Source organism: Rana temporaria, chromosome 3 (assembly GCF_905171775.1).
Source record: "Rana temporaria chromosome 3, aRanTem1.1, whole genome shotgun sequence".
Taxonomy (NCBI): Eukaryota; Metazoa; Chordata; class Amphibia; order Anura; family Ranidae; genus Rana; species Rana temporaria.
In genome coordinates, this window is record NC_053491.1 from 397,193,221 (window position 1) to 397,216,186 (window position 22,966).

The 22,966-nt window shown below is 44.0% G+C and overlaps 2 protein-coding genes across 2 annotated transcripts; one reads left to right on the forward strand and one right to left on the reverse strand.

The window, feature by feature from the left end:
- Positions 1-2,572: 2,572 nt before the first annotated feature.
- SNRPG (small nuclear ribonucleoprotein polypeptide G) lies at positions 2,573-9,930 on the reverse strand. The gene is made up of 4 exons (XM_040345874.1): positions 9,806-9,930; positions 6,428-6,450; positions 4,309-4,430; positions 2,573-2,751 (listed from the first exon to the last, which is right to left on the reverse strand). Exons 1-4 carry the CDS (start codon positions 9,835-9,837, stop codon positions 2,701-2,703), a joined length of 228 nt encoding a protein of 75 aa, XP_040201808.1. The 5' UTR covers positions 9,838-9,930; the 3' UTR covers positions 2,573-2,700.
- A 246-nt stretch (positions 9,931-10,176) lies between these two features.
- On the forward strand, positions 10,177-20,142 carry FAM136A (family with sequence similarity 136 member A). Its single transcript, XM_040345873.1, has 3 exons — positions 10,177-10,324; positions 16,039-16,179; positions 19,637-20,142. The coding sequence occupies exons 1-3, from the start codon at positions 10,238-10,240 to the stop codon at positions 19,832-19,834; spliced, it is 426 nt and encodes a 141-aa protein (XP_040201807.1). The 5' UTR covers positions 10,177-10,237; the 3' UTR covers positions 19,835-20,142.
- Positions 20,143-22,966: the final 2,824 nt, after the last annotated feature.

Sequence of the window (22,966 nt, forward strand, 5' to 3'; positions counted from 1 at the left end):
GCAGTCCCGCAAAAGGGTTAATTTTCCCGCACTGCAAGAGGAGGCAGCACGGAAGCAGGAGGAACCGGAGTGGTGTGTGGAGGACTGTGGCTGCTGAAGGGAAGAAAGCCGACAGCCGGGCTAATGACAGTCTGTGGCCCCGGCTGTTGGCACAGGTGAGAGGCACTCCCCCCCTCAACAACTGCAAAATCCCCCCCCGCTCAACAACTTTAATGCGCTCCCCCCCGCTCAACAACTTCAATCCCCCCCAATTCTCGGCTCCAGGGGGCCCCTTCAACACTCAAGCCCAGGGGCCCCCACCACCCTAAGTCCTGCCCTGCATACAGTGGAGAGGGTGGCCTTTTTTTAATGTGACTTTTAGCCTCTATCAGGTGGTTGGGGAGAGGTAAAAATCAAATGGTTGAGCTCCCTCCTATTAAAGCCTACCATACAACTGGAGGTGGCTGCTCACATGCTGGCAAATTTAAACCCACATTAGTCCTTTTAAAAAAATTACCATTCAGCAAAAACAAAAAGCAGGCATTCAGGATGCAGCATGATCACCTCCTCATTGCATAACATAAGCTGCTTATCCCCACCCTGAAAAAGGGATCTGTCGTGGATCCCTTTTCAGCAAATGTGAACTTAGTCTAAGTGCAACAGGAAAAACACCAGTCCTTTAAAATGACATGATTGGGAGACACCTTTCAACTGTATGTGGTGCCAACGTAACAGTCCAATTTTCAGTGACCCATATGCTGGCATCACATGTTATGGATGTGCAATTGGTTCTTTTTTACTTTTACCATGGCACAAATACTGTAGCAACACTCCAATCTGGAGTAAACTCTCTTTACTGGACTTTTACCCTATTGGCAAGCCTATAATGAGGCTATAGGTAGTGCAAATATCTTCTAAACCGTTTAGGAGATTGTCACCAGTGGCATTACTACATTGTACAGTATTCATTCACTGGATTAGTGTCACTAGTGATTTCAGATAGCATCAGAGTCGGTTAGCCCCCATCCAGCAAGGGTTACCTAGTGCCACACTGCCCGGCGCATCTCAATCACACTATAAGTCACTGAACAGATCAATGTCTTGATGACGAGTGAACTATACCAGTGTTCCCAAAAATTCATTGTTCGCAGGATTAGCCCCGATAACTGCCAGCACTTGCATTTAATATCCGTGTCAGTAAAATTGTTCTGATCACTGCCACCTTCAATACATTGTCTGCAAAGTCAGCTAGATCAAGCCATACACTTAAAGAGGAACTGCAGTCTGCTCACATAGTTTGTAATAACGTCTTTGCCATTCTGAAGCTTCCCTCCAACCACTTTGCATGTCAATTTTATATATACACACCGATTCTGTACTTCCCAAATATGCTGCAGAAACCTCCCTCCTCTGAGTCTGGCTGCAACCATTTTAACTGTGGGCAGCTGAAGCTGCTGCCTGTTCACTTCCTGGATTTACAGATGCACACCTCCCAGCTCTGCAGCTTTCATTAGCCCTCTTATGACTCATCATGCCCTACCTTCCTGGCAAACTCACAAGAGTGAGCTGTGCATGAGGTCATAAGCCTAGGTTTTTTTTTTTTACCAGGGAAGAAACAGGAAGTGGGTTGTATAAGGTATTTACTGGCAGAATAAAAAATGTTTTACTATCCAAAGATAAAACAAGGGCAGAAGATTTAATTGATGTAGGTTGGGGGGAAAAAAAAAAGACTGAATGTGCTTTTTTTTGAGGCCCTAAAATGTCAGGACAGTTCGAACACCCCGCCCCCCCCCCCCCCCCCCCATGGGTAAATGTGGCATTATACCCCAAAACACATTCTGCTACTTCTCCTGGGTCTGAGAATTTTTAGGAGCCTAGCTTCATACAAAGGCCCAAAATTCAAAGCGCAGCTTCAGGCTTTCAAAGGGCATAACTTTTCAACATTTGATGGACTACGTATCTCCATTTCAGAGGCACCAACATGCCAGGAAAATACAAACATCCCCCCAAATAACCCCTTTTCGGAATGTAGACACACCAAGGTATTTACCAAGAGGCATGGTGAGTGTTCCTGCAGATCTCATTTGTTGCCACAAGTTTTTGGAAAAAAAAAAAATTGTTTTCTTTCATTATCCAAAATCTTGTGCCAACAAATGATTTGCAAAATACTCACCATGCCTCTTCACTACTCCAGCTCCGGAAGGTTTCACCCCCTTCCTGACCATAGCATTTTTGCAATTGGGCACTGTGCTACTTTAAAATGGAAATTGTGCCGGCATGCAATGCTGTACCCAAACAAAATGTCCCCCCCACCCCCCAAATAAAAGCATTTTTTGCGCTATAAATGAAAAAAAATAAAAAATACAAATATTTGTAAAAAATAGTACTGCCAAGGATGAAGAATGCGACTCATCACCCCCCCCCCCCCCCCACCCCCTACCAATACAAGGGTGCTTTTGCTTGACAACTGCTCAGGCAGAAAACTAATATGGGGAGGGAGAGTCCCCTGCGCTGCTGAATTTTCAAGCTGCGATTTGAAGCTTATAAAGGACTTCAATAAAGCACAGGCTCACTTTAAGGAACAGACAAACCGTGTCAGTGAAAAACCTTTTAATACAAAAAAAAATTAACAGCACAACAAATGTAAAGCGTATGACTACAGTAGGAGGACTTAATTGAGGGTTGACACCATGGGCAGGTTAGGCTCATCATATCCTAATACTATACTCGTTCCAAAGCTTCCAACATGATTATGCTGTTCCCTCGTATGACCTTGGGGAAAAAATAAATAAAAATACAATTATATTATTAGGTACACTTTATAGTTCTTTATAGTTGTTCATAGTATTGTAATTTTGCACTCTGTGCAAAAATGTCCAGTAAATTGGGAGGCTGCCACATACAATACTATGATACAAGAGGGGGGGGGGGGTGGATTGTCAATGCATTTTTATTACTTACATTTTTATGAAACAGAGAAAAGAGACAGAGAAAGGGACTAAGGATACAGATTCCCCAGTCCCTTTCTCTGCAGCCTCAGCTAAAATATATGGAGAGAAGCTCCTCTCCATTCATAAACTGAAGCATAAACACAGGTTACGATGCTCAGTTATGTGAATGGACACAGTCAGTGATCACTGACTGTTCATTCAGAAAAGGTAGGAGCCAGATTTAGGGGCTCCTATCTCCGCTCTCCATCCTGACAGGTTGAGGGGATGGAGGACAACATTGAGGGGGGGAGAGCAGCATGGAGGGTGGGGGACAGTCAGCGGTGAGGCTTTGGGGTAGTTACAAGTACCGATCACCGCTGTATGACCAACTAAAGCAGTTGAAAAGGGGGCAGATCAGTGCTTGCAAGTCCCCTGCCACACCGATCACCCTGACTGCCCAGGTATCGGGTGAAGCATCGGAGCATTTCCCTGAGTACAAGTACTCAGGGAAATGCTCGGTACCGATACCAGTATCTGTACATCCCTACATCAGACATTGGGGTCGATTTACTAAAACAGCTGTACAAGGTAGCCAATCAGCTTTTGAACTCAGCTTGTTCAATAAAACCTGGAAGCTGATTGATAAGATCATATCAGGCCTAAAGTCTGATATAAGCAAATGCTCCCGAGTGTCCATTATTGATAACATGTATTTCCCCTACATGACCCATCTAAAAGCACTGCCAAAACTCCAGAGAAGACAAAAGTTAACTGATAATCAATGTAAAAACTTTTACATATTCGGCTTAGAAGCCAATATCAGAAAGCGTCTCCCTACATCTTCATTTGCCAAAAAAGCTTCTTCTGTGCCCCTCTCTGAAGTAGTTTCACGACAAGGACCCGACCACAATCCTCTTGTCCAATGAGACTGTCCCAGTAGCAGCACTCAATCAACAGGGAGAATGAGAACTTAGAAGATTGTGGTTATGAATTCAGGACAGGAACAAGGGTAGACTAAATCAGAGAGGGGCACAATAGAGCCTTTTCTTGCCAGCATGAGCGGGGCATATCAAGGGGTCTGCCCTCAGCAAGAATTTAGAAAACCTGAAATAAAGTACATTTGCTTTAAGCCAATCTCATTCATAGCCGCTTATACTAGTCTAAACATAGCCTTGTATTGTGGTAAAAGCAAGGATCAAAGTCATGTATTCTTGCCATGCAGAGTAGATTCTCATTGGTTATCTAGGAAGGAAACAAGTACATCTATAAAGAAGTCACTGAGGAAAAATAATGCACCTGGCCACCTCATTTACATAAATAGGTGGATCTAATTCTGTCGGATAAAATGGTTATTTGTGAGTTTCAAAATAGACTGTGCACTCATGGTCGGCATACTTACCACCATGCCAATAGTTTGTTGCCCACTTGGTGCTACTTCTGAGCATTCATCTAGCACAAGATTCATGAATGGGTCAAATCCTCGAAGTATTCCCTGAACATGTCTACCTCCATTTAACTTTACTAAAAACACATAAAGAAAATTTAGATATTAAAGTGAAAGAAACACAGACTTATGCCAGATAACTCTGCTACAAGATAAAGGCGCCTTTCTGCTCAACTAACCACTTAAAGATCAGACCCATTCTGACACTGCTTTCCATGGAAACACACACACACACACACACACACACACACACTTTATTTAATTTGCTAGAAATTACTTGGAACTCCCAAACAATTTAATTTATTTTTTTTGCTGCAGAGGCCCTAAAGAATAAAATGGTGGTTGTTGCAATTGTTATGTCACATGGTCTCTCTGGAGAAGAGACGCTTGAGAGGGGATATGATTTCAATGTACAAATACCATACTGGTGACCGCTACGGTTTAGGGCGATACGTATTCTTCTACATATTTTTTTTAACCAAAAATCGCGATAAGCGTATATTGATTGGTTTGCGCAAAAGTTATAGCGCCTACAAAATAGGGGATAGATTTTTTATTTTTACTACTAGTAATGGCAGCGATCTGCGATTTTTGGCAGGCCTGCAATATTGCGGCGGACTCATCGGACACTTTTGACACTATTTTGGGACCATTCACATTTATACAGCAAACCGTGCTATAAATATGCACCGATTACTGTATAAATGTGACTGGCAGGGAAGGGTTTAACACTAGGGGCGAGAAAGGGGTTAAATGTATTCCCTGGGAGTAATTCTTACTGTGGGGGGGGGGGGGGACACTGACTGGGGGAGGTGACCGACCTGTGTCCCTATGTACAAGGGACACAGCATCGGTCTCTCTCCCTGACAGGACGTGGTGCTCTGTGTTTACACACTGCCGATCGCGGGCACCTGGTAGACATCACGGCCGCGAGGCACGCGCATCGCATCACTTGACACGCCGGGCACAGTTTTTCCCTGCTGCGCGGGGAATGTAAATAGAGTTGAGAGCCGCGTTGTGGACGTGTTTCGTCTACAGCACGGGTCTCAAGTTGATAAAAAGACACGCAGCCATTCACTAAAATTAGAAGAAAAGCAGATTGGCTCAGCGATTTTCCCAGAAAGCTACACTGAGATACAATTCCCATTTCAGGCATCCCCCGCGACAAATGTCATTTTTGGTGAGATACTTTTAATAGGAAATCAAGGCTAAAGGGATGCAGACCCAGTAGTTGTCCTCATTCGAGCCCTACAGGTTCAGCAGCCGATTATTAAGAAGCCAGCCCCATTAGACTCACGTTCTCACATGGATACAGACACACAGGGATTTCTTCAGGAATAACAAAGTTACAAATCTGCAACAAAGTTTGTTAACCACTTCAATACAGGGCAGTCGCATTTTGAATGACATTTGTGCAGTCATGCAACACTGTACTCAAACTTATTCCCCCCCCCCCCCCCCCCCCCAAATAGCTTTCATTTGATTCACCACTTGGTATTTTTATTTTTTGCTATGAATAAAACTTTGTACATTTTCTCCTTCACTGATGAGGCTGCTCTGACAGACACTGATAGGCACAGATTGGCATCCCTGGTGAGCTCCCCCAATGGATCTGTACTGATAATCCCCCCGTCAGGAGGGCAGCCAATCAGCTTGGCTCTACTCATGCCTTGTCAGCCTGAGTAGAGGAAAAGCCGATGAACGGCACTTACTGGTTACCATGTGATGAACTGTGATTGGACACAGCTGATCACATGGTAAAGAGCCTAGGTCATAGGCTCTTTACAGGGATCGGAGATGCAGCGGGTCAGACTGGCACCACCGATTGCCACGCTGCGCGTCTTATCCTGCTGGGCGCCATATGCAATACTCTGGGGTTTTGTGAAACAAATACAGTATAAGAATCCTTGGTGAAAAATGGAAATTACAGTTCTTGGTAGTAAACCATAGGCGCTACATCTTTCACATCACCACGGCTCTCTTCACATGCCAGAAAACACATTCAATTAAAATCACCCATCTTATTACTCTATATTTATAACCATCCTCCTCAGTATTGCAGCTATATACTTACAAGATAATTTTTTGTCCATGAATCTAAAAGGAAAAAAAAAAAAGGGGGGAATGTTAAACCAGTATTCACAACATTACCACAATCAATGTCTTTCTTGGCTAGCAATGCAGCTCATTTATTGACTACTGTAGACATAAGAAATAAATGATACTTGGCATCTTAAAGAGGAACTGCAGTCTGCTCATATAATTTGTAAAAAAAACATCTTTGCCATTCTGAAGCTTCCCTCCAGCCACTTTGCATATTTTATATATACTGCGATTCTGTACTTGCCAAATATGCTGCAGAAATCTCCCTTCACTGAGTCTGGTTGCATCCATTTTAACTGTGGGCAGCTGAAGCTGCTGCCTTTTCACTTCCTGGATTTACACAGAGGCACACCTCCAGCTCTCATTGGCCCTTGTATGACTCACCCCCCCCTCTCTTCCTGCCAAACTCTCACAAGAGTAAGAGAGCTGTACATGTCATAAGCCTAGGCTTTTTTAGACAAGAAAGAGGAAGTGGGTTGTATAAGGTATTTACGGTCAGAAAAAATAAAAAAAATTAAAAGTTTTACTATCCAAAGTTAAAACAATGGCAGAAGATTTAATAGATGGAAAGTTGGAAAAAAATAAATAAAAAAAAAAAAAGGACTGAAGTTCTGCTTTAAAGAAGTTGTAAACCTCCAATAAAAAAACTGCAAGACAAAGGCATAATGAGCTAGTATGCATAGCATACTAGCTCATTATGAAATAGTTACCTTAGAATGTAACCCTGCAGTTACTTCCGGGTTCATGGGCTCTGGCACTGCGATTGGTCTGAGTTGCGATTACATAACTACCGCACATGCACGCGAGAGCCACCGGTCACAGCACAGGCCCTGAAGAAACGGCATGGGCAGACATTTCTTCAGAGCGCATGAAGTTTAGGAGATATTTACAGTACCTATAGGTAAGCCTTACTGATAGGAATAAAACTCCCCTGGTGTTTTTGTACCTCTCTAATTGTGCACCAACACATTTATTGCTCTCACAAAAAAAAAAAAGGGGGGGGAGGGGAGAACAAGCTGGTTAGACCATCATTTGGGATTAAAGTAGTTGTAAGAGCACAAGGAGTTTTTTTACCTTTATGTAGAGCAGTGCTGAACAGAGCCCACTCTGCTCTATGGGTGGCCAGGTATAAACCGACTCTGCTGTCCATTTACACCCAGCTGCCCCGGATCCAGTCCACTCAAATGGAAGATGGTACAGCTTTCCTCCATTTTTTTTTTTTTTTTAGCGGGCCTGACAGTAAGCAGGTATAAAAAGGACACAAGTCCATTTACACCCCCCAGCCCATAGGAATGCATGGTCCTGCCAATCAGGTCCATCTGAAAAACTAAAAGGCGGGCCCAATTGGATTCTCATGTGAAAGGAGCCTAACTCCTATTCTAACTTCCCTATGCTGCGAGTGCTCTGGTTCAGTCACATGATTGGCTCCCAGCATCATAGAGAAGAGACATCAGATGTAAGTGTATGGCTTATGTATGTCACTGCAGCCATTGCCCGTGATCTCCCCTGGATGATCATGCCACCCTAAGGGCTCTTTCACACGGGCGGCCCGTTCAGGTCCGCATGACAGTTTTTCAGGCGGACCTGAACGGGCGCTCCGCTCCGTGCTCCTCTATGGAGCCGCGGATGTCAGCGGTGACATGCCCGCTGACATCCGACCCGCCAAAGTGTGACGGAGGAAAAACCTACTTTTCCATCCGTCTGGCGGATCGGATGAACAGGGACAGACGGTCCGTTGTTCATCCCATCCCCCCATAGGGGAGAGCGGAGAAAAGACAGGGCGGTCCCTGCACAGTGTACGGGGACCGCCCTGTCATCCGCCGGGTCAGCGGGGATCAACGGAGCGATCCCAGCTGAGCAAGCGGAGGTTCACGGGTCGGATCATTACTGATCCACCCCGTGTGAAAGGGGCCTAAGAATAGTTATATATTTCTTCATCTCCTTCTACAGGGTAGTTAGTATAAGAGTTAGAGGTGTGGAACCAGTTTAAACCATCTCCCGACCAGCCACAGAACATATACTGCGTGAAATGACGTACCTGCAATAGCCAGCGTGGGCGCCAAACAGCGAGATAGACGGACGCAATGTCCACCGGCAACCCACGATCACCCCCAAGAGAGCTAGAACAGTGGTCTGCCGATGTAAATAAGGCAGACCGCCGTTCTGCCAGAGATGAACACAGTGATCTTGTGTTCCTGCCAATCAAGAACATCCATAACTGTGTTCATCTAGTGCAGGGATATGCAATTAGCGGACCTCCAGCTGTTGCAGAACTACAAGTCCCATGAGGCATAGCAGGACTCTGACAGCCACAAGCATGACACCCAGAGGCATGATGGGACTTGTAGTTTTGCAACAGCTGGAGGTCCGCTAATTGCATATCCCTGATCTAGTGAGTCCATCCCCCACACAGTTAGAAAACACCCCCTAGGGACACATTTATCCCTTTGATGGCCCATGATGTTAACCCCTTCCCCACCAGTGTCATTAGTACAGTAACAAGGCATATTCTTAGCACTGATCACTGTAATAATGTCACTGGTTCCCAAAAAGTGTCAGGTGTCCGATTTTTCCGCCGCAATCGCACTAAAAATTACTAAATGCCGCCATTACTAGTAAAATAAATAAAAATGCCATAAATCTATCCCATAGTTTGTAGACATGATAACTTTTGACACAAAATCAATATACACCAACTTGGATTTTTTTTTAACCAAAAATATGTAGCAGAATACATATTGGCCTAAACTGATAACGACATTTAATTTTTCTTTTTTACATTTTAGGGCGCTTTTCTATAGCAACAAAAAAAAATATTGGGTTTTGTCGCTTTTGTTTTTTTAACACAGAAATAAAAAATAAAAAAGACGCAGTGGGGGGGGGGGGGATACATTTGCAGGGGGGGGGGGGAATACATTTTATTTGTGTAGGGTCACAGAAAGCTCTATTTGCAGGGGGATACATGTTATTTGTGTAGGGTCACACAATTCAGTTACAGTAAAGCAGGGCCATATAGCAAAAAACGGCCTGGCCAGGAAGAGGGGGTACATTTCCCAGAGTATTACAACCCTTGTGACTTTATTGTACACGTGTTAGAAAGCCATCGAGCTGGAGTTCTGCTTTAATCCCCCCATACTATATAATATACACTGACTGGCTGGCCCAGCACACTGGAGCCCAATCCCGCATGGAACACGGAGATCTATGCTGGACAATGGAAGGCGGGTGATTAGCGCAGGGAAGGGCCGCAGCCCGGTAAAAGTTCCCGGACATTCCCTATACAATCCTCTCCCGGGCACAGCCCACCCAAGTCCCCGGATGATCCCTTCACCCCCAGTCCCCGGCTCACTTCTTCAGCTCAGGCGGGTGTGCTTTGCTCATGGTGATGCCGTTCCCTCGATAACGCTCCGAACACACAACGTTCTCAGCACACGGTGAAGCGCGCCGAAGCAATGGGAACGCACTGATGACGTTCTAAGAAGGCGGGTCTTCCGCACGCGTGCGGCCATCTTTGTGTAGGTCAAAACTAATTTGAGAAAATTGCATCTCCCCACTGTTACTGTGTATATGTATGCGCTCATAATTAGTGCAGTTATTCACTACTGGGAAGCTGTCCTCTTCTCTGATGGACTAGAGTTTAGTCATTTTCAGGAGAAGGTCAGCGTGCCCGGAAGAAAGATGGCGCCCCGGGTAAGGCTTACCTGCTGTCCTGGAAATGACGTGTTGAGGGCGGAAGAAGAGTCTTTCATGTCCTTGGAGCGCATGGTACTGCAGCAGAGAAATGGCAGAGGAGGTTCAGACTCGGTTACAGAATGGCGTGGATGGAATGGTTAAGAACCTGGAGAGGGAAAACATCAGGAAAATGCAGGTGGGGCTGTGTGTAGAGATTACTGTCTTTGTGTGTGGGCCTGGCTTGGGTTTACATGGTACCATGAGCTACTTTCATTAAAGTAAACTTCCATCAATGACATTTATCTATTAGTAACCCTATGATAGGACTTTCCTATAGGTAGTGTAAATATCTCCTAAACGTGCGCCTTTTAGAAGATATTTACTGTACATGCAGCCGGTGACATCACTAGCGCATTCGCCCTGAAGGATCGCCAGTTGTGCCCTGAAGGATCGCCAGCTGTGCCCTGAAGGATCGCCAGCTGTGCCCTGAAGGATCGCCAGCTGTGCCCTGAAGGATCGCCAGCTGTGCCCTGAAGGATCGCCAGCTGTGCCCTGAAGGATCGCCAGCTGTGCCCTGAAGGATCGCCAGCTGTGCCCTGAAGGAACACCACCTGTGCCATTTCTTTAGCACCCCATGCTGTAGACAGCAGTTCCTGCGCGCATGTGCGGGAATGATGTAATCACGGCTCCGGCCAATCACAGAGCCGGAGTCCATAAACCAAGAAGCAGGATGGAAGCGGCCTCCAGATCTGACATCTCGGTGCAGAGGGCTTTGTTTTAAGGTAAGTTGAACATAATGTGCTAGTGTGCGATGCATAGTAGCACAATATGGATTTACCTTGCAGGGTAAAAAAAATGTTCAGCAATATACAACTGCTTTAAATTATTTCCTTATTCTCCAAAGATACTTCATACACATCCGCTACTTAATGGTCCTGTTATCAGTTTTTCATGAAATAGTTTCCTACTGTGTGATTCTGCCTCCATGTAACGCCCTCCTTTCCCCCCTCGCTTCTGTTTGCTTGGAACAAGCATAGCACATATGTTGTGGTCAAATGCACGCTACAAATTCCATAGTCCATCTCAGGAGTGAGTAAGAGGATCGTCGGCCTGTTTGCAAAAAAATAAAAGTCTGCAGCTACAAATACTGTAGCTTCTGACTTATACTAAAAGGACACTTACCTGTCCTGGAAGCCTGCGCTGTCCTCACCTGAGTTACTTCTTTGTCGGTCTTCGGGTCCCCAGCTAGGACATGTTTAGTGTGGGAAGAGGTTTGTGACTTATTGCAGCTCAACACTGCAAATACACAAGCCGCTCTGTGACTGGTTCTGCCGGCTCCTGGTAAAGAGTCCCAAAAGGTTGCGGCCAGGGAGGAAGAGGGGGGGGGGGGGTCTGAGGAATGTCCTGTGGTGTTGCCTGGACAATCTAACCAGAAGTAGTAGCGGGTACCTGTCAAATCTAGGTAACCGCTGCCCCCCCCCCCCCCCCAACATAAAAAGTTCCCAAAAGTGTTGGAGGAGGACATAGAGTTCAACTTTAAAGTTAGGCCCCTTTCACACTACTGCGACTTCAAAATTGGGTGATTTTTACCATGATATTGCGGCGATTCGCAGCCACGATGTTGCCCGCCATTTTAGGAAATGCCTGTGTAAAGGCCCGTACACGCAGTCGGACTTTTGGCCAACAAACTTAAAAATCAACAAGTTTTCACATTTGTCCGATCGTGTGTACGCTCCATCGGACCAACTTTTTCGGGTTTCATCGGACAAAAAGTTTGGTATGTAAACGGACAAACTTAACGACAACAAAAGTCCGATGGTGCCTAGTCCGACCGTGTGTTCAGCAAGCCATCGGTCCGAAGTACAAACATGCATGCCCAGAACCAATGTTAAAATCAACCAACAATAGCAGAAGTTAACCAAAGGGTGGCGATAAAGAGCAGAAAAACCACGTGATGTTGGGAAAGTTTTAGAAAAGTTTTCAGAAAAGTCTGAGCGTGTGTATGCTATGGGTGTGACCGGACAAATAACTTCGGACAAAAATCCAAGGGAAAGTTTGTCGGATGTCCGACCGTGTGTACGAGGCTTAAGTGGCATCAAAATCAAACCAAAGTAGTGCAGGGACTACTTTGAAGTTGGAACGACTTGAAGTCGTACTAATATGATTGGTTGTCATGGGAAACGACTTGTCATGCTACTTCGCCATCACAAATCGTGGGACAAGTCGTATAAGTATGAAAGGGGCCTAAAAGTGATAATAAAGGCTGTTTTCTTTTTGTAAACTCCCATGGATGATTTTTACTTATAGGTAAGCTTTTATTATAGGTTTCCCTATAGGTAGTGGTGCAACAGATCGTCATTGATCCGCACGGATCAATTACTTCAGATCAGCACACACATGATCCGCGGTGTGCCGCGGGATTGCAGAGTGGTAAAACACACTTTGAAACTGTCTTCGCTCTGCTCGCACACAGCCCAGCCTGCTCCTAATCACGCTGTGATAGAATACGGGTCCAACGCTGAGATGTGTTCTGTCTATCACAGCATGGGGTTAGGAGGAGGTGGGGCTGTGTGCGAACAGAGCGGAGACAGTTTCAACATACGGGCAGTGAGTTGCTTTCTAGCAGAGAATATGTGCTGCTGTCCGTCCTCTTCCCCCTCCCCTCCCCTCATACATCTCTCGGCTGGCTCTGTCTTCGGGACTCCGTCACCCCCCCCTCCTCATCCCCCCCGGCCGCTGAGTCTCCTGTCCCTGCCGCCTTTGTACACAGTGAGAGGGGTGAGCTGTGCTCTTCCCTTCTCAGCTGTGACAGGAGTTCTAGCACACATGCTAGGACTCCTGTTTTTGGAGGTGAGAGGGTCAATAAAGAGAACCTGTCACCTCCAATTGCTATCACACAGGGAATTGTTTTCTCCTGTGTGATAGCAATAAAGTTAAGTGAATTTTTTTTTATAAAATATAAGAAATAATATTTAAATTAATAAGAAAAAAAAGTAATTCAAATAAAGAATAAGAAAAATAATAAGAAAATTAAACAAAAATAAAAAAGTAAGCTACAAAAAAAAAAAAAAAAAGAAACAAAAAAGATTCAAACTAACCGTGCCGCCCCTGCCATCGAATTGCCATTCCCCATTGATTTGGAAAGGGGGGGTGGTTCGGTTTCTGGGGAGGGGGTGCATTGCGGAACCTGGCCTTGGGGCGGCTGGGAAAGGAAATCCGGCCCTGCTTGCCGCCCTCTCACTTCCTTTGTCCTGGTGAGGCTGAAATTTGGGGCACAGTGAGGCTACAATTTTTTTTTTTTTTTTTTGCTGATCCGAAAAATAATACGATCCGTGACTCTGATCCGAGGAACCGTGAGTTTTTTTGTTGCACCCCTACCTATAGGTACAGTAAATTTCTCCTAAACGTGTGCCGCTTAGGAGATATTTACTTGTGAAGCTGCCAATGACGTCACCGGTGCGTACGCTCTGAAGGAACCGCATATCGTGCGGTTCCTTCAGAGCCCTGTGCGTGTAAAGCGGCTCCTGCACACATGCACAGGTGTAATGCCATTGCGGCTCTTCCAATCAAAGGAACGAAGCCCGTCAAACCGGAAGGAAGATTGGGTGTAGGTGGAAGCCCTGTAAGTGGTGACAATGTGCTGCTGGAGGGTAAGTTTCACATAATGTGCTAGTATGCGATGCACAATAACTTTGCCTTGCAGGCTAAACAATAAAAACAGCAGTTTACTAATGCTTTAACCACTAGTGGACTGCCCACCGTACATATAATGCAGCAGGGCGGATGCTCTGTGTTAAATCACCTAGTACGGGATCTGACACTTCTGGGTCTTGGGACCTGGCGACCCGCTTCTGCTGTTGTCACATACAGCGGGAGCCACCGTGGACTCGATGTTTTCCGGCACCCACTGATCAGACAGTACACAGGCAGAATGGCAATATGCAAACAAGGCAGATTGCTGTTTTGTCAGAAGGGAAGCCCGTCTGTGTTGTTATTTTGCCCTTCAGTGTCCTTTGGAGGCAAATGCTACTTCTTGCCAAGTTGTGCCTGGTGTCTACTCTAGTGCTCTTTCCTGGCATCCCTGTTGTGGCTTCTACTCCCAAAGAGTCTACTTTTGCATAGAACCCTTCTAAAGGGCCCAACACCACCTGTGAGTTGTGACTGGTCAGGGCTTTTCAGGCATTGATCACTGGTAGACATTTCTGTGTCTCTCCATGAATGAGAAAGAATCGAAGTTTGTTTTTACTTGCCTCAAAATCAAATTCATGAAGTCCATTGAAGGACACAGGTCCCACAATTCTGTGTTTCTTGCTTTGCCCTTGGTACTATTCACCCCCACCCCCCCAAAAAAATAAAAAATAAAGGCATGCTGGGTAGATAAGAGGTTTTATAGGGACTGGCTTACAATTGTCTGGTTTGCTAGTATCCTAAAATCCTGTAGATGGCGGTATAATATAAATGTTTTTGAATTATACACCCCTTTTGTTACAACCTGTATTAAATTGCATTATTCTCCTTGCATTCATGTCAGAAATGAATCCATTTGTTACCATTTGTAACTACGTGGCTTTGAAAAAAAAATAAAAATAAACAGGGTGCTTAAAGGGGTGTTCCAGCTTTTTTTTAAGTTTATTAAAAGTCAGCAGCTACAAAAAAGTGTAGCTGCTGGCTTTTAATAAACAGACACTTACCTGCTCCACGGTTCCAGCGACGCGCCGGCCGGGGCTCCGCTCCTCGCCCCCCCTCGCCGGCAGGCGTCTTCATTCCTAGTGTGGGCAGTGACAGCTTTCGGCTTCACGGCCGGGCACCCACTGCGCATGCGCGAGCGGAGCAGCACCGTCCGATTGGACAGGCGTTTGCCTACAGGGAGGGGCTGCAATAAGGCGATTAAGCTATTCGCCTTACCAGCCCCTCGGCGGAAGGAGGAAGTGGGACAGGAAGTCCCACTCCTCCTGAAGCCCCCTCTCCCCCCCAAAAAAAATTACATGTGGCATGTACGGGGGGAAGGAGTGGATTAAGCGGAAGTTCCATTTTTAGGTGGAACTCCGTTTTAAAGGATAAATTCACCTTTGAAAACATGTTACATGTCCCCCCCCCCCTCAATTTTAGGATGGAACATGTTATATGCAGTCACCGCCCACTGACCCCCGAAGTATTGTGCAATGATGTTGAGGTGTACAAATTTACATAGGGATTGCAATCTTCTAAATTCTCCCAGCTCTTCTTCACCCACCCTCAGCCCTACTACATAAAAAATCCAGACAAGGAGAGTGAATTGGCCAGTATAGGTATGTAGACCTCAGAACATGGGTGTAGCTCTTGCTTGTATTGGGTATATCTACTTTTACAGCCAACATGAGATAAAACCTACCTAATATTTGTTACTTGTATTGTTACATGTGATTAAAGGAGTCCAGCCTGAGCTTATTGGGCTGGGCTTCTTCTATGGGTCACAGGAGTGCAATTCATTTGCACTCCTGTGACCTGTTTTCAGTCGTAGAGCGGTCTCAAGTCCACTCTCTGCTGACGTTGGCAGGATCAGTCCAGGCACAGCATCATCCTAACTTAGGAAGTCTAGATCCACCAGGTGCCTGGACTGATGGCAGTCTCGGCCTCTCAGCGAGCCGCCCCATCACAACTCGGCGCTCCAATGGAGCATGGAGGAGCAGAGCAGGTGAGGTGCTGATTGACAGGCAGCATCTCTCCACTTGGGGAGGTGAGAGAACCGAGCCATCGACGGTTTTCAGTGGCTAGGAACAGATGCAGCATCGGTCTGATGCCGCATCCACATAGGTTAATATGAATAAGCAAAAAAAATAAAAAGTGAACTGAGGTTTCTTTGCTAAAGACTTTCTATCTTAAATTTTTAAAAACAGATGATATTTAAGCAACTCTTTCTGTATCTTGCAGGGGAAGATGTTTCGGTGTAGCGCTAAGTGCTGTGATAATGAAGCAGCTTCTATGCAGACTGTGCACAACTGTATAGAGCGCTGCCACATTCCACTTGCTCAAGCACAAAGTCTGGTCACCAGTGAGCTGGAGAAATTTCAGGTGAGTGCTGCAAATTACAGACCTTTTTTTTTTTTTTTTTAGCACCTTCTATATTTATCCCTAGAGCTGTCTAAAAATATTGCAGTGCTTCCATTATTCCACCAGATGGCAGTAAGACACCACTGTTAAATGAGAACGGCAACATACAGTATGCATTAGCTTCAGCATTATCACTGTGAAGACTTGCAATGAGTGTTGATGTATGTATTTTAAAAAAGAAATGTAGATCAGATCACGAGCAGTTCCTTTCCAGTGTAGCCTAGATGATAGTGGAAATGGGGAAGAATCTTGTATATTCAGGAAAATGTTATATATTGATAAAAGTAAAGAGCTGCATTCAGGGGAAGGGCCCTTCTGCAAAGTGACCTCAGGGGGGCGCTCACTCAGCACATGCATCATTCACAGACACGCACAGTTTTCTCAGATTGGATGTGAAGTGGCCGGTGATGTTACAATCTCCACCCCATCCAATTGGAGAACACTTTGCATTCGCTGATAAAAATGCAAGGCATTTTGTGAATTGCACGTGGGTCAAATGAGCGACACCCTGTGGTTACTATGCAGCAGGACAGACGATTTTCACAGGACCTAGACAATGGCTGTAGTAGCAGCTGTAACTACTACAGGTATTCTCCACGTCCATAGTGACCCCATATGTATGGTATATGCATGCTTATATTGGCTCATGCTTGACCAATGTAACTATGCAATGAAATCAATACCTGGAATTGAGCTTTAAAAATTTAATTTTCCAATGCAGAGCAAAGCATTTTGTTTTCTTTAACTTGAAAATATTCGAATATACCTCATGGAGTGGGATTGTGTAGGCAACACAAAAAAGGTTTCAAAATGTATAAAAAATTATATCAATTTATTACAAAAATAGATTAAGCATATACAAAAATATCTCAAAAATTACATGAATGTACATTATACAAATCATAAATGATGCAAATACTGTCCGGCATACGGTACCATCACCAAATTTGGGAGGTAAGTTGTAGCTGAAAGCCGACGCGCTTCGAATGCTACGCATTCTTCATCATGGCATAAACAAGTATTACATCTGAAGTAAATCAAGAAATAATGTAAATATTAAATACATTCACAATATAACATTATACTTTCTTCATTTAAATACAGAAACAGCATATATAATAATATACCTTCTTCATCAAACAAAGAAACAGCACATATATTGATGAAAAAAATCTCACCTATTGTTTAAAAATTCCGCGCCCAAGGGTGTGAACCAAAAGCCCCTCGATGTCCTGGGACATGGATGTCTCCTATTGCAGGCTGCACCATACAGAGAAGTCCCTATTTAGTATCACTCATAGAGTGGATAGAACCAATTGGTTCAATTTAGGTGGCGTTAGAAATCCTATATAAAGGAGATAAAATAAGGAAAAGACCCCCCCCCCCAGGGGAAAAGAGAGAGAAACATAAAGTTCTCATCAGTTTGTGTAAAAATATGCCAGTGTTAAGCATCAATTCATTGGTTGGAAATTGTATTCCAAGCAGTTCATGAAACTTACCACCAGTGATTGGGAATCCTGTGTTCAAAATCCAGCTAAATCCTGAAAAGGGTTTCTGGTTTCCCCAGGCAGGTTTCCCTTGGGGGTAGAAAATAGCTCCTTGCTCTCCTGAATTTGGAGAGGGAATGACACCACATATCCCTCTTGGCCCTCCTTAAGTACCTACCTTAATCTGTTCAGGTGATGTGTTCCTCCCCTCAATCGCCGCACTAATTGTACTGCACCAGCCTGTGGGTGTTTGTAAGCTGGCCATGTGTGGCTCCATCTTCCTTCAAAAACGCCGCTCCTAAGAGGCGCATTGAAGCACCGTCATTGATTCTCCATAGATCGGCGTCACTTCCGCAACCGGAAGTGCTGCCGCGGCCATTTTACTGGATGGTTACGGATGAGATGTCTGAAGACATCACTACCGGAACTGGAAGTTCCCCGGCGGCCATTTTGGAAAAGAGCCCAGGCTTGTATTGGAGATCTAGCATGTATCTCCCACAGGGAGGACAGCCAGATTAATGCGGTGGAGTTAAGAAAGTAGCGGTGTGGTAGAAAACTCAAGCAGTGACATTAATCACTGCTTGAAATTAATTCTTTAACTTTCCCCTTCCCAGCAGCAAATTCTTATCTTACATTTGCTCCCCTCCTGCTTTGTCCAGCTAGTAAGAGCGAAGGAAAGCCCTGTGTCCGCTGTGTTATCACAGCACTGTGTCATGGAGTTAGCCACGTACTCCTCCTTTCCCAGAAGTGCCAGGTATTTCCTCTGACTCCCAGTGTTGTTCAGAATGGCAGGGAAGCAAAGAAGAGGTAATTATTTTCTGGGAAGGAGAGGGGCATTAAAGCACAAAGTGAGTGGAGCACATATTTGCTTTTAAACGGTCTGGTATGATGTTTTTTTTTCTTTTGCTATATACGTAGACTATTGAATTGATTTTCAATAATGCCTGTGTGCTGTCCTGGCCTGCGAGTGATTGGTCCTGGAAGCAGACCAGCTCTGGCTCTGAATCGGGGGACATGTTGGACCTCACTGCTTCTCCACAGAAAGAAGGGTCCCACTTTGCAGCATGCTCGTGGATGACAGACCTTTCTACTCAGCCTGTGTCTGCTTTAACAAGTCAATGAACTGTAATGCCGCATACACACCATCACTTGTGATGAAAAAAAACTAAATTTTCTGTGAAGTAAAAAACGACGTTTTTGAAACTTCAGATTTCAAAGACGAAGTTGCCTACACACCATCGTTTTTTCACAATGCTCTAGCAAAGCGAGGTTACGTTCACCACGTTTTTCCATTGAAGCTCGCTTCATAACTAGCTTCTGGGCATGCACGGGTGTAAAAACGTCGTTTTTTTTTTCATCACATAAAGTGATGGTGTGTACGCGGCTTAAGAAATTGAACATATTTTATTTTGATGAACCAAAAAAAAAAAAAAAAAAATGTTGAATTCTGAAGAGTCTTCATTGCTGTGCATGTCATCTTGTGGGCAATAGGATAGGTGAGAATTTACTTGAATTTTTGCAGGGGACTTTTTTTTTATGGCAGTCACTTTAAACATTTCGCCTTTAGCGCAGGTTTAGGGGGCACTCTGTACACAGTTTGGTGTGTATTGCTAGAGCGTTTTTTTTTTTTTTTGTGGAGAGTGGATGTGATCAGCACAGGGCCAATCAGCACTGTCCACTACTATATACTGCTGATGAGAAAAGGTGTTTAGCACTTTATATTTACTAAAATAATTGCATTTCCATGTCCTGTGGGAGATCAGATATAGTGACTGCAGGGTCCTAGGTTTAGTAACATGTTAAGTGTTTTCTGGCTCCCAAACAGGATTGAATGGTGCATGTATTTGAGAGCCCCTGGCTTACCTGAAGCACTAATCCTCATACAATGATGCTGTATATTTTGCTTCAATAACAATCTCATTTCTCATTAGGATCGCCTTGGTCGGTGCACCATGCACTGCAATGACAAAGCTAAGGACTCCTTTGATTCCGGCAATAAAGAAGTAAAAGTAAGGGCTCAGTTGGAGAGCTGTGTGATGAAGTGCGCAGAAGAACACATGAACCTCATCCCCAGTATGACCAAGAAACTGAAGGATGCTTTAATTGAGGCCGACAAGAAAACTTCTTAGGATCTAGAAATGTTTGTTCCAGCCATCCTTCCTGCTGGAGTGGGCAGCCGCAACAGAGTTCTGAGGAACGTGGACTAAAAACTTCCTTCATCTGATGGGAAACAGGATGCTGTCAAGACAGAAAACAGGATTGTCCCTCCAGCTCGGGGACCAAGCTAACAGCCAGTCTTTTATGGATTTTTACTTCCTTAAAGTTTATAGAACTCTGGGCATACTGACATATTTTTAGAAATGATGAAGGCTCAGAGTAATCAAAGTAATCGCCCCAGAAAAGCTCAAATACCAATGATATGAGAATGACAGCAAAAGGAATTTATAATTTGGGGTCTTGGTGATGCATTGTGTGATGTGAAGTATATGAAAAAATCTATCCAGTGGATGAAATACATAATATGCCCCATCAAGAGTCTGCAGTAGATTTTTTAGGAAAAAAAAGTCTGGTTTTAGGGCAACATTTTCTTACCTTCTCCCTCTGCATTTTATTTTTATATCTGTGTTTTACATGGTTTCATCCTGGCAAAAATACATTTTCAAGTCTAGCATCTTTTGACATCCTGCACATAGATAGTAATGGTCATTTCCATTGGTACCTCAGCACATGTTCCTGGCAGATCTCATCATTCTTTATGACTAGGCCTGGAGCATGGGCAGAATGTCAAAGGATGCTGGAAGCACCAGAGGTCTGTACTCTTTCAGTTCAATGCCCAGGTGATCGCCCACAAAGAAATCCATACAAATTTAAAACGGGTATAGAGGCACTCACGAGCCCTGCAGAGGAGATACAGTGAAACCTTGGATTGAGAGTGACGTGATTAGCGTTTCGCTTTACTAAAAGCTGCTAAATGCTATTGCTTGAGCCTTAATTCATTTCAATAGCCAGAACAAATTAAAGCCCAAGAGCTTAACTCCTGAAAAGATTATAAAAGCTTTAGACACTTTTATAGGCTTCAGGCATTTTTTCTGCAAAAATGCTGCTGGTCTCTAGGAAAGTCAAATAAATGTCCTGTGTGCATGAGGCCTAAATTTGTTAAACGAATAGCTGTATTTATACGTGACTTCCAGATATGAGCGCACTGAAATGAAAATTCAGGATGCACTTGGCTGAAACCCGAAATTGAAAGCTTTTAAAAAATATATATATTTTTCTTATATACAATTATATTATATTCAACTTTAATATCATGAATTTAAATGAATGTGAATTTATTTTCAGCACCTTTTTGGCCGATGGCTGGTTTCACACTGAGCTGTTTCTGAAGTACTCTTGCGTTATAAAAGCTCAAGCAAAATGCATTCCTTTGAATTATATGTGTGTCTTCACACTGGCACGTTGTGCTTCTGTTGCCGTGGTAAAAAAAATCCTGTTTGCCGCATTTTTGCTCGGTTAAAAAAAAAAAAAACAAGCACCAAAAACGTACCTCTCCATTGAAAACTTGTGTTGCGTTTTTGATGTGATTTTTGAGTCACATGACCTATGAAAGCAGCACCATAAATGCATGTTTTTCGATGGCCATTACCTTTTTTTTTTTCTACCAGCAAAACGCAGAGAACCCTATTTATGGACGATAATTTCCTGCGCATCCCTACTTCCGGAGTAAAGCTGACCATACCCATATACAGTGCCTTGAAAAAGTATTCACACCCTTTAAAATTTTGTCATGTTACAACCAAAAACGTAAATGTATTTTTTGGAGATTTTATGTGATAGACCAACACAAAGTGGCACATAATTGTGAAGTGGAAGGAAAATGATAAATGCTTTTCAAACTTTATTACAAATAAATATGTGAAAAGTGTGGCATGCATTTGTATTCAGCCCTTTTACACTGATACTCCTAACTAAAATCTAGTGGGACCAATTGCCTTCAGAAGTCACCTAATTAGGAGGAGTGCACCTTTTGTGTAATTTCATCTCAGTATAAATACAGCTGTTCTGTGAAGCCAAAAGAGGTTTGTTAGAGAACCTTTGTGAACAAACAGCTTCATGAAGGCCAATAAAACACACCAGACAGGTCAGGGAAACAGAGCTGGAGAAGTTTAAAGCAGGACTAGGTTATAAAAAAAAAAAAAATATATCCCAAGCTTTGAACATCTCATGGCACACTGTTCAATCTATCATCTGAAAATGGAAAGAGTATGGCACAACTGCAAACCTACCAAGACATGGCCGTCCACCTAAACTGACAGGCCGGGCAAGGAGAGCATTAATCAGAGGCACAGCCAAGAGGCCCATGGTACCTCTGGAGAAGCTACAGAGATCCACAGCTCAGGTGGGAGAATCTGTCCACAGGACAACTATTAGTCGTGCACTCCACAAATCTGGCCTTTATGGAAGAGTGGCAAGAAGAAAGCCATAAAGAAGTTCCATTTTCAGTTTGGATGCTCTCCATCCAATCTGACAGAGCTTGAGCTATTTTGCAAAGAAGAATGGGCAAAAATGTCACTTTCTAGATGTGCAAAGCTGGTAGAGACATCCCCAAAGAGACTTGTAGATGTAATTGCAGAGAAAGGTGGTTCTACAAAGTATTGACTCAGGGACTGAATACAAATGCACGCTACAATTTTCACATATGTAAAACAATTTGAAAACCATTTATCATTTTCCTTCCACTTGACAATTTTGTGCCACTTTGTGTTGGTCCATCACATAAAAGCCGAATAAAATACATTTACGTTTTTGGTTGTAACATGACAAAATGTGGAAAATTTCAAGGGGTATGAATACTTTTTCAAGGCACTAGATTTCTCTCTTGCATACTGAACAAAAGACATCTAACCGCTTCCTCATCCATGTAAACCGCGCAGATGTGTTTTGCATTGGGCTTTTTCCAAAAAGGTGATTTTTCAGTTGACTTTTGTTGATCCAGGTGTTGCCAACACGGAGTGAAATTCAATGCATGTATGGCTAGCCTAAGATCAGCACAGTTGTAATTGTCGTTGAACTTTCCTCCTGTATTCTCCTTATCTCTGCCATCTGTGTATTCAAGTGTATCACAGTGGTTTCTTGTGTTCCGGATGCCGCCCTTGAGTGGGTTCTTCTAAGATCCTGAAACTCTCAGTGACTCTTCTGTTGCCCACGTGGATTCTGGTTCCTAACATGCCGAGATATGAAAGGACTGCATTCCTCTGTGC